General features: G+C 36.0%; 1 protein-coding gene across 1 annotated transcript; it reads left to right on the plus strand.

Annotated features, from left to right (window-relative positions):
• Window positions 1–509: 509 nt before the first annotated feature.
• On the plus strand, window positions 510–11,719 carry LOC109054111 (zinc transporter ZIP4). Its single transcript, XM_042745746.1, has 12 exons — window positions 510–903; window positions 1,367–1,666; window positions 1,792–1,981; window positions 2,855–3,003; window positions 3,417–3,588; window positions 6,513–6,685; window positions 7,514–7,672; window positions 8,052–8,144; window positions 8,749–8,803; window positions 9,378–9,530; window positions 9,843–10,030; window positions 10,679–11,719. The coding sequence occupies exons 1-12, from the start codon at window positions 703–705 to the stop codon at window positions 10,805–10,807; spliced, it is 1,962 nt and encodes a 653-aa protein (XP_042601680.1). The 5' UTR covers window positions 510–702; the 3' UTR covers window positions 10,808–11,719.
• Window positions 11,720–12,090: the final 371 nt, after the last annotated feature.

The following is a 12,090-nucleotide window of genomic DNA, read 5'->3' on the forward strand; positions in this document are numbered from 1 at the left end:
CATGTGCTAGTGGATTGTGGCATATACCATAGAAAAATGCTGAACATGTACGTTCTGGCACCTCCAGCATAATATGAAACGTTTTTTATAAATTTTAAAAAGCATACAAAATAAATATCCAACCAGATCAAAATATGGCATTTTCATTCCATTTTAATAAACTTCGAATTCTACAATGCTGAATTCTGTGCGTAATCTCAATTAACTGTCAGATACTTCCAAAGCCTACAGGGGGCAACATATACATATTGAACAAAATCTAGATTGAAATAACTGTACAATTAAAATATGAGGACGTCACGCATTGATAAAAAAAACACCAAAGTTGAAACTATTTTTGTTTTATAAAACTTGTATTTTAAGAGAAGAAGGTTGATCTTAATGTACCCTATTTTAGGCGTTTAAAACAAACATATTTGCTTTAAATTTAAAATCACTCTCCCACTTTTGCTAATGATATTTTAACTTAAAAGTGACAGACTGCTGAAAAAAATGTTTCAGTAACTCGAAGCTCTCTGTACAGTTGAGTTTCTGTTGACCAATCAGCGTTCAGTGTGGAGCATTATTACCTGAACAGGTACACGATCACTTGTGTGAGGAACTCTGAAGCTCCTGTGTGAAGTGTGTGTGTGAGTGTGTGTGTGTGAGTGAGGACAGTCAGTCGCTACAATAAGGTTAAGGACAAAACACACACCCCACACCATGGAGACTAGAGGAGTTTTATTGTTCTGTGTGACCTGCCTCAGTCTGTTTACAGGCGCGCGTGGCGGTAAAAAGGACATTTACGCAAAAATTGTGGATTTAGTGTCTCCAGGTGAAGAGTTCCTCACGGACGATGCGCTTCGTTCGGTGTTTGAACTGCTGGAGAAGCGCGTGCAGTGCTCCGGTGTGTCGTGTGGAAAGGTGGGACGGATTGAACGAACTTGAAGACCTGTTCTTTTTTTACTGTGTGTGTGTGTGTAGTTATAAGTGATGTTTAATGACATACAGATAGGCCTATATTAATTTATTTATTAGGAAAAATGAAAAAAAAAAAAGACATTAGGCTATATTACATGTTATAGATCTGTTATGAAGAAGAGAGCATACAGTGTGACAAGAACATTACCAGCTCATATTTTTAAAATTGTTTTATAAGATATCTAAAAGAAAAAATGAAGCCTTTTTAAGGATCATTAAGATTTGTCTCTACACCAGCAAAACACATTTTATGTGACATCTCATGACTTCTTCGTCACAGGTATCTGTTTCACATTTGTGGAAGCCAAACGAAACTGCACAAACTTTAACTGCTAATGCGTTCCAGTTTCGGACTCCATCATTACACAGAAATATTGAAATCACTCTCTTTCTCTCCTGTATATAGTGCCTGTCTGTTGAACATCTGCACCAGTTGTTGAGTAATTACAGCAGCTTACAGGGGCTACAGATGGAGGATTTCTTCACAGTGGTCCCTGGATGCTGTCTGTTCCTCAGCTCTCCACTAGAGACCTGTGGGGCCATACGGGAGGGCCACTGGGGTGAGGAGACCCATCACTTCATCCAAATGATCTTAGGCCAAGACAACACCACCAGCAGTCTTAATGAGATCAGTGCCAGAGAATATGAGGGTTTTAAGCAGCTGTTTGATGAGATGGAAAAATACTATCAGCCAGACACAAATGAGGTCAGTAACTGCAATTTAGGATTAAACTAAAAGTGCTAATCATTCAGAACCAATTTATGTATAAGTAACATGGCTGTGATACACATGTTAAGACACATCTGTAATTTGTTTGTCTACATTTTCAGTCCTGTCTTTCACTAAAAGACATCCTGGAAGAGAGCAGTGATCATCACGTAGAGCTGGACGCTGTTTTTGCAAGTATCCTCTATCATGCTTTGCATGGAGACTGTATGAGATCACTTGTCCTTCCTGAGCAAGAGTACTTTCTGGATTACATCTTCAGCCATTTTGCCTCTGATAATCTTACACTTCATGGTATGACTGTTTTGATAATCCTGATGATGTTATTAACCTAAAATGTGTTTCATGTTGTTGAATTTTTGTTTGTTTTTTAGCTAAAACATTCAAGTAAAAATATGTTCTGAATCTGAATAAATAATGTCACACCAATAAAAGTTGGCAATTATTTAGACTTGGGTCCAGTGTTATTTTAGTATAATTTGTATAATATTTTAGTTTTATTAATAGATTGAATTAGTTTTTATTTTTATATTTTTAGTTTTTTATATTTCATTTCAGTTAATGTTTATTTATTCTTTTATTTCAAGTGACTTTTTTGTTTGTTTTAGATCCCATTAATTTTACATTTTAATCAATGATAATAACCCTGATTAGGCACCTTTTCAAATTATAGTTTCTTTAGATGAGTGTTTACATTGTAAAAAAAATATTTTCTTATTCAGTATTTTTGTCATGTTTTCCATTACAAATATCTAAACATACTTAAGTCAAAACACATTTACATGAGATGGAAGTGTAGATACAGTATTTACTAGACAACAAGCCAAATACTGAGTAAGAAAATCATTTTTGAGTGTAGGTTTCTGTGTTCTGCATTTATAGTATATTTATGCATTTGACAGATGCTTTATTCAAAGCATTTTCCATTGCATTCAGAGTAAAAATTTGATCAGTTCAGGCATCTCAACTGGGAATCGACCACATAACCTTGGCTTTTCTTGCACAAACAGTTAATATAGAACTTATAAAGGTCCTTCTGGCTGTAGCTTTATGTTTTTAATACTTGTTCATGTTCTTTAGTGTTTTCTGAAGCGTAGCATTAAGCACAGTATTTTGTTTAATGCTGAACATTTGCCCTCTGTTTTCAATGATGCCTTTGTTACTCAGATTTTGAAGAGCTTCTGAAGGCACTAAACCTGGGCAGAGAGGAACACGACCATGATGATGCCCACACTGAGGATGAACCCCACCGCAGCAGACCGACCCCCAGACAAAGTCATCAGGACGATCACCATAGCAACAGCAGCTGGGACACGGCAAGATACAGCAATGTTTGCTTGGGGCATCATGAGAAATCAATGCATGCTGCAGAAATCGAATCATTTAGAGTCTGATGAAGAGAACAATCATTCAGATGGGCAATAAATTATTTTGAGGCCTGTAACATATCATATCAACCTTAATAATTGATGTTTAGATGTCTTGATGGATGTTGTGACATATGGTGCAATCTGAGACCATGCAATCTGTCTGTTATGATAATCGGAGTGAAATTAAGCTGTCTAAAAAAAGCCTGTCATTTGACATCCATGCAACTAATAATAGTGCACACTAATGCATGCATGCTTGTCAGAGCAAAGAAAGTAAATAAAACCATTAATCTATTTTAATATATGCATGTTTAAAACGTGTTAATATATGGGATTGTTTTTGGTTGTTTTGCCTGCAGATGTGTTTTAGCGCTGAAGACCTTCTGAGGATCTACCAGCTGAACTCTTCTTCGCTGACCAGAGATCAGTTCACACAGCTCAGTCCTTCTCTGATTCAGCAGATCCTCAGTGGAAGCTGTTCTGAGATCACTTTCACCCACGTGACCCCCGATTCACTGAGCACTGCTGAGAGTGAGTGACCTCTGTTTACACTATCAGACCATCATTCAGCAATTAGTCTGAGTTGCATAGCATAGTCCAGAAACATAGTCTAAACTAATGAGCAGTAGCAAACCAAAATGTGCAATGTGCAATCTGCAAATGTCTGTGCCATTCAACTGAATGTTTCATTATTCAGGTAGCTGCTATGAACATACAGGTGCATCTCAATAAATTAGAATGTCGTGAAAAAGTAAATTTATTTCAGTAATTCAACTCAAATTGTGAAACTTGTTTATTAAATTCACTGCACACAGACTGAAGTAGTTTAAGTCTTTGGTTCTTTTAATTGTGATGATTTTGGCTCACATTTAACAAAAACCCACCAATTCACAAATTAGAATATGGTGACATGCCAATCAGCAAATCAACTCAAAACACCTGCAAAGGTTTCCTGAGCCTTCAAAATGGTCTCTCAGTTTGGTTCACTAGGCTACACAATCATGGGGAAGACTGCTGATCTGACAGTTGTCCAGAAGACAATCATTGACACCCTTCACTAGGAGGGTAAGCCACAAACATTCATAGCCAAAGAAGCTGGCTGTTCACAGAGTGCTGTATCCAAGCATGTTAACAGAATGTTGAATGGAAGGAAAAAGTGTGGAAGAAAAAGACGCACAACCAACCGAGAGAACCGCAGCCTTATGAGGATTGTCAAGCAAAATCGATTCAAGAATTTGAGTGAACTTCACAAGGAATGGACTGAGGCTGGGGTCAAGGCATCAAGAGCCACCACACACAGACGTGTCAAGGATTTTGGCTACAGTTGTCGTATTTCTCTTGTTAAGCCACTCCTGAACCACAGACAATGTCAGAGGCGTCTTACCTGGAGAAGAAGAACTGGACTGTTGCCCAGTGTTCCAAAGTCCTCTTTTCATATGAGAGCAAGATTTGTATTTCATAGAGTCCTAGAGTCTGGAGGAAGGGTGGAGAAGCTCATAGCCCAAGTTGCTTGAAGTCCAGTGTTAAGTTTCCACAGTCTGTGATGATTTGGGGAGCAATGTCATCTGCTAGTGTTGGTCCAAAGTGTTGTGTGGTGGGGTGTTTTTTGAAAACCAAAGTCACTGCACCTGTTTACCAAGGAATCTTGGAGCACTTCATGCTTCCTTCTGCTGACCAGCTTTTTGAAGATGCTGATTTCATTTTCCAGCAGGATTTGGCACCTGCCCACACTGCCAAAAGCACCAAAAGTTGGTTAAATGACCGTGGTGTTATGTGCTTGACTGGCCAGCAAACTCACCAGACCTGAACCCCAGAGAGAATCTATGGGCTATTGTCAAGAGGAAAATGAGAAACAAGAGACCAAAAAATGCAGATGAGCTGAAGGCCAGTCAAAGAAACCTGGGCTTCCATACCACCTCAGCAGCGCCACAAACTGATCACCTCCATGCCACGCCGAATTGAGGCTGTAATTAAAGCAAAAGGAGCCCCTAACAAGTATTGAGTACATGTACAGTAAATGAACATACTTTCCAGAAGGCCAACAATTCACTAAAAAATTTTTTGTTTTTATTGGTCTTGTGAAGTATTCTAATTTGTTGAGATAGTGAATTGGTGGGTTTTTGTTAAATGTGAGCCAAAATCATGACAATTAAAAGAACCAAAGACTTAAACTACTTCAGTCTGTATGCACTGAAGTTTTTTAATACACTGAATTACTGAAATAAATGAACTTTTCCACAACATTCTAATTTACTGAGATGCACCTGTATATAACTTGAACTACAGTAATTTGTACTGTAAGAAATAAAGACTGTTTCTCTGCCATGACAGCAGCTGACCTGATTGCAATTGTTATGAACTGCAATATTTATTTTTTGGTTAGGTAAAAAATGATGTAAAGACAATTTAATGGGAGTCACAAACAAGAATTTACATTAGTACTGGTATTAAATATGATTTCACTTGAACAAAAGGAAACAAAGACGTCTGTGCAAGATAATTATGGCTGATGCTGGTCATTTCAAGAGTCATATTAATCTCTCTGGATGATACTACCACATGCCTATTTTTATTAAGCAAAGATGCTATAAATTGATCAAACATTACAGTAAAGATATTTATAATGTTATAAAAGATTTATATTTAAAATAAATGCTGCTCTTGACTTTCTACTGATCCTGAAAGGATCCTGAAAAAAACACTTATGGTTTATGCATAAATATGAAGCAGTACAACTGTTTTCAACATTGATAATAAGACAACACTGGCAATAAGAAATGCTTCTTAATCAGCCAATCAGCATATCAGAATAATTTGTGAAGTATCATGTGACACTGAAAACTGGAGTAATGGCTGCTGAAAATTCAGCTTTGCATCACACAAATAAATTATATTCAATATATTCAAATAGAAAACAGTTATTTTATTTGAAAATATTTCACAGTAGTACTGTTTTTACTGCATTTTACAGACTTCTTTCAAAAACATAAAAAAATCTCATTGACCCCAAACACTTGAACGTAGTATAATATCTTAAAAAGCTTAAAAACCTTATAAAATACTATTACTAGAAGCTTTAGTTTGTGAGAAAGTACAGACTTTTTATTGTTTGTACTTTTCAGTGATACATTTAGATGATCACTTACATTTAGTTAAACATTATGCAACATTATGATACATGACTGCTGGTTTTTCTGGTTCTCCCACAATATTTAGTTCTTGTTAGCATCTTTTTGTTGGCATCAATCTCTTGGCCTCAGCAGAACAAGGAGATCTAGAAAAATTCTCAAACACTGTGACTGATTATTTTAGTAAGCATCTCTTCCTGGAGAAGAACGAAACTGACATTCCATCTGAATGATCTGTAGCTGTTAACAAAAAAGAGTCTGAACGACGGCATACCTGGGACATAGTGATCTCTTTCTACAATCACTGAATAAGCCCTTTGTGCCCAGGATATGGATATGCCACTCTCGCCAACATTATCATTTGTCTGATGGCCATGTTTGGGATCGTGGTGCTGCTGTTCTCCAGGTGCACGCAAGTCTTTCAGATGTGCATCCAGTTCTGCATCAGTCTGGCTGTAGGATCCCTCACGGGTGACGCTCTTCTGCATCTACTTCCTATGGTGAGCAGCCGGCAAAAAAGGCTTAGAAATGACTTCATTTAATTGCAACAGAGTGGAAATAAACAGAACAGTAAGAGGACAGTAAACTGGCTGAAAATGTACTCAACCTTGGGTCATCCAAGATGTAGATGAGTTTGATTCTGCATTGAAGCAGATTTGGAGATATTTATCAATACATCACTTGCTCACCAGTGGATTGTCTGTAGTGAATGGGTGCCGTCAGAACGAGAGTCCAGACAGCTGATAATAATCCACACACCACTCCAGTCCATCAGTTAAAGTCTTGTGAAAAGCTGTGGATTTTTAATTTGAAACCATCGCTTCTGTACAAAATACCATAATACATAATAACACTTCCTGCAGTGAAAAAGTCCATCTCCTGTTGTCTTCTCACATCAAAATCCTCTGACATCTTTTTTTAAGAACCGTTTTGGACTGTTTTCTCACCTGATTCAGACGAGACAACTTTTTCACTGGAGAAACCAATGTTATAGATAGCTGGAAGCAACAGTTTGAAACCAAAAATGCCTTGATGGACTTGTTTCTTACAAATATGCAACCTTTTGCATCACAAGATGTTAATTGTGGATCATTATGATGTTTTCATCAACTGTTTATACTCTCATTCTGACGGCACCCATTCACTTCAGAGGATCTATTGATGAGCAAGTGAAGTACTGTAATGCTAAATTTCTCTAAATCTGTTCTAATGAAGAAACAATCTTATCTATATCTTGGATGGCTCGAGTACATTTTAAGCAAATTTTCATTTTTGGGTGAACTATTGTTTTAGATTTCATTGCTTTGTGACTGATTGTGTTTATGTAGTTCTTAGGTCTTCATGCGCATGAAGAAGGACACAGTCATGAGGAAGAGAACCTCGACTATATTTACAAACCCCTGGTGGTCATTGGGGGCATCTATGTTTTCTTTCTGATGGAAAGCATCTTCGCCATCATCACTCGACATGGTCATCATCACGATGGAGTGAGTGATGTCAAATTTCTTCAGACACCGTCAATTTATAAAAAAAAAAGTTAAATTGGAAAATGCTGTCAAGCCATATTTCTCTGAAAAAAGTAATAAAAATCAGACGAATGATATTGATATCCTTTAGAATATAGATATGAATTGAAATTTTGTATTAGTATGTATTGTAATTGAAATTTAGACACAAAGTGTAATTTGGATATTTTCTTTCCACTAGTCTAAAATAATCTCATGGAAACAAAATAGCCCAAAATCTCAAAACTGACCAGTGCATGAAAACAGACTGCTTCTGCCTGGATGTCTTGCTTTACGATGGCTGCCAAATGAACTGGCTGCTCTTGAAGGTTCTGTCTTTGCTGTTGTCTGTTTGCTGCAGGAGTCTGACCCTCATAACCACAGCAAAGTTCTACAGATGTTCCAAAGCAGGAGAACACAGCAAAACAACAACTCCACCTCAGAGGACGAGCTGGTGAGAAAGTCTTCTTTGTGTGAATGAAAGTTATTATGTTACAAATCACTACACAAACACAAAAATGGACAGAACTAGTGTTCCCTGAGGAGGGCAGGTGAAATCATGTTTCACAAACCCAGACAGTAATTGTTGGAAATAAGAGGTCACTTCAGGATTTACAGACAATAGGCTGAGATTTGATTGCTATGTGAATCAGAAATGTTGGTGTTCATTGTTAATCAATGAATTAATATTTACTCAATTTTACCTAGTTTTCTAGGTTAGGTTAGCTTTAGTCCTATTTTTAGACAAGAAAATGTGTTTCATTGGTGGACTTCTCTCTTTTTTGCAGTGTATATAATATTTGTCCATAATATGACTGATTTATTTTGACCATCAAATTCAGACATCAGTAATTTTTTCTTCACAATTACAATCATATGTACTGTATACATTTAGATCTTTGTACTGAAAAATCAAGACGAAAATATTGGGTATGCATATAAATCATGCATTGTGTATAAAATCTTTTTTTTATCAGTGCAAAAATATGACTGAATTCATCTCGGTCTTCCTCTGTGATCATCAGTTTTGTAACACTGTCAGTTTGTCCTGATTTTAGGTGGATGGGCAAAACAACGAGAAGTCCCTCCTGGAGCCGATCAGCAGCACACGAGGTCAGTGAGACATGACTGTAAATAATTACACGCCTGTTAGAGTTAACGACATGTTTGTGATAAAACACGACACACATTTAAGGGAGTAAAATGACCTGTTAGTGAAGTAACATTTACACACACACTATGAGGTTGTTAAAGCTGTCATTTGTTTTAACACTGAGGCATATACAAGTGTTATTTTAGTATAATTTAGATACTATTATAGTTTTTAAGAATGGAGCTGATTATTTTCATGACAACCAAGATTCTCATTTAAAAAAACAAACATTTGGTACATTTAAATGGTGAAAAAAATATTAGATTATATTTATACATGTAATCAATATTTATTTAGATTGTATATATGTATTATAAAATTCTTAAATGAAATTATAAAATGTGAATTTAAATGGTAACACACGTGTGTGTGTGTGTATATATATATATATATATATATATATATATATATATATATATATATAATTTCATTTTGCATAATTATTTTTAGTTTCATTTCTCGGGTGATTTTTGTTATTTAATAATGTCATTTATGATTTTGTACAGTAGTGTGTATCTTTCTCATGTCTCTCAGAGAAGCGTCTGCTGCCGTTTATGATCACCATTGGTGATGGGATTCATAACTTTGCAGACGGTCTGGCTATGGGTGCTGCGTTCTCCGTGTCGTGGCGTTCAGGACTGGCGACGTCGCTGGCTGTTTTGTGTCACGAGCTGCCACATGAGTTAGGTGAGATACGTTTACTTGAGAGAAACTAATCTAGCCACAAAAAGCACATTAAGAACAACTAGAAAATAAAAGCTTGTTTGGATGTTGTGTAGATATTCTTTAAAGGTAACAAACGTTTTAATACTAAGGCCTTTTATAAAATTTTGAGGTTTGGTTAACAGGTTTGTGCAGTAACACAATGTAGGTTACATTACTGACTCAGCAAAACAAATGGCACTGGGCCTGTTATATGCTTCTTTTTCATGATGCAAAATAATTAAGATTCCTTAGTTTGAACTTGTGAAATGACAGGTTGTTTTGGTGTTTTGGCAGGTGATTTTGCGATCCTGTTGCACTGCGGTCTGTCGGTGAGAAAGGCTCTGCTGCTGAACGTGGGCAGCGCTCTCACCTCCTTCATCGGCCTGTACATCGCACTGTCTGTCTCCACTCAAACCATCGCCGAGGAGTGGATCTCTGCCATCACCGCCGGCTTCTTCCTCTACATTGGCCTCGCAGACATGGTACGCTTAATACTTTCTGCCTTTTGGAACTCTTCTCAAAGCAAAACTGCACAGAGTAGCTGCCATATGTTGTGCAGATTGTGAGCTTCATATACTATATAAAACATGGAAGCCTATTTCTGCTGCGGAATAACAAATATTAATAAATAAAAAAATTAAATTAAATATTCAGATTTCTTTTCTAGCAATTCTGAGAAAAAAATACAAAATTTGTGAGATATAAAAACTCACAATTCTGACTTTGTTCGCTCGAAATTAAAAGTTGACATCATGCACTTCTAAATTTTTGGTTTCTGCCATGCAAAAAAAAAAAAAAAAAAAAATTTGCATCATTTTTTGAAGAATGTTGGTAGCCAAACAGTTGACGGTAGCCATTGACTTCCATAGTATTATTTTCCTTACTATGGAAGTTAATGGCTACGGTCAACTTATCAACTTGGTTATCAACATTCTTCAAAGAAAGAGGTTTGAAACAACTTAAAGGTGTGGATGATGACACATGACAGAATTTTCATTTGTGGGTGAACTGTCCCTTTAAGTAAAAACTTGTAAAAAATGGTCATTTCCTGCATCTTTCAGAGTGTGTAACTTGAAACAAACCTTTGAAGCATTTGAGTGTGATCCAATGATTTTTTTTTTCCTGTCTAGCTTCCATCTATGATTCATGTGGACAGTAAAAAGCCGTGGCTGATATTTCTGCTTCAGAATCTGGGTCTGTTGACTGGATGGGGGATTTTATTACTCCTGTCTTTATATGAAGATCAGATAGGAATCTAAGAAATGATGCAGGATTGTACTTATATTTTCTTCCTTGAACATGTTTATGTGATTGTCATTTAAACAGTGGAAATATAAGCACAATTTAATGCTGGCTGGAATCTTTTTAAAACCTTGTTTTTATTTTTTTTTAATACTTAATTTTCATTGTTTTTGTTGGGAACAGAATTACAATTACATATTTGTTAACATTATTTCCAAGAATGTTATTGTAATACCTTTTAAAACACCACTCACATTTTCTTCAGGTTTTCAAATTGAAGTCTAATTAGAAATAAACATTTCCAACAGATAACTCAGCCATGCAAATCACTTTATTTACAGTAGATAAATGACTTTTTATAGCCATCAGCACTTTCTCATAAGACTCCTGTCCTTCAATTTAAATGTATTTTGAACTAGTTAATTGTAATCTGTAAAAATCTGTGTTGTATTGTAAAGAGGAAATTGGGTTCAAAATGTACTATAAGATACACTTATATATGGATTTTACTGATTCATGAAATTCTGCTAATATGAAGTATAAAGTGAGTTTCTGTCCTGATGTGTAGTGATTAAACCTGTGAATAAATCAACTAATGGTGATCTGTAGCTTTAGTTCTAGCCTGAAAATATTCACTCATAGTCTTTGTGCTTTCATAAACATTATGTAAAGAGTCTATTCAGCATCATAGGCTTATGTATGTGAGTGTATTATTAGTTATGTTCGAGATTGCAGTTCTGAAAGTGCTGTGGTAAAGCCAATGATTTTGCCTCGTCTTCAAACTTGAAATGCTGAGGTTTCATTTGATTCTGACTCATATGGCATTAGATGATGAGACTTGTAAAAATGCAGGACAATGACTGGTGTCTCTGAAATATCACAAGTACACACCCAATTCAAAATACAGTTCAATAACTGCACACCTTGAAAAAAAAACCTTTAAAAAGAATGCCACTTAAAATAATTGAATGGTATTTACACAGTAAGAAAGCTAACTATGTATTAAGGCATTACTCAGAAATACTGTCTGTATCAGGGTCAGAAATTTACCTTTTTAATAATATAAAACCCTTGTGAATAATTTATGTATCTATGATGCATCTATCAATCGCAGTAAATGATTACCAGCATCTGAATAAAAGTTTGTATGCGGTCCACACAATGAGAAACACAGGTGAGTTTGAATCGACTGAACTTGAGCTGAACGAGCTGACGTGAAGTACAGATGTACAACACATGTAGCTGACACACAACACTTTGTTTCCTTGTACTGAGAAACGAGGAAGACTCTTCTATAGTT

This window comes from Cyprinus carpio, chromosome B19 (genome assembly GCF_018340385.1).
Source record: "Cyprinus carpio isolate SPL01 chromosome B19, ASM1834038v1, whole genome shotgun sequence".
Classification (NCBI taxonomy): domain Eukaryota; kingdom Metazoa; phylum Chordata; class Actinopteri; order Cypriniformes; family Cyprinidae; genus Cyprinus; species Cyprinus carpio.

What these genes read in the sequence shown, in the direction of transcription:
- LOC109054111 (XM_042745746.1), top strand. Translation starts at nt 703, where the DNA reads ATGGAGACTAGAGGAGTTTTATTGTTCTGTGTGACCTGCCTCAGTCTG. An exon ending in TGATAATCTTACACTTCATG is followed by an intron (nt 1,982 to 2,854) that starts GTATGACTGTTT and finishes TTTGTTACTCAG; the next exon opens with ATTTTGAAGAGCTTCTGAAG. An exon ending in TTCACTGAGCACTGCTGAGA is followed by an intron (nt 3,589 to 6,512) that starts GTGAGTGACCTC and finishes CTTTGTGCCCAG; the next exon opens with GATATGGATATGCCACTCTC.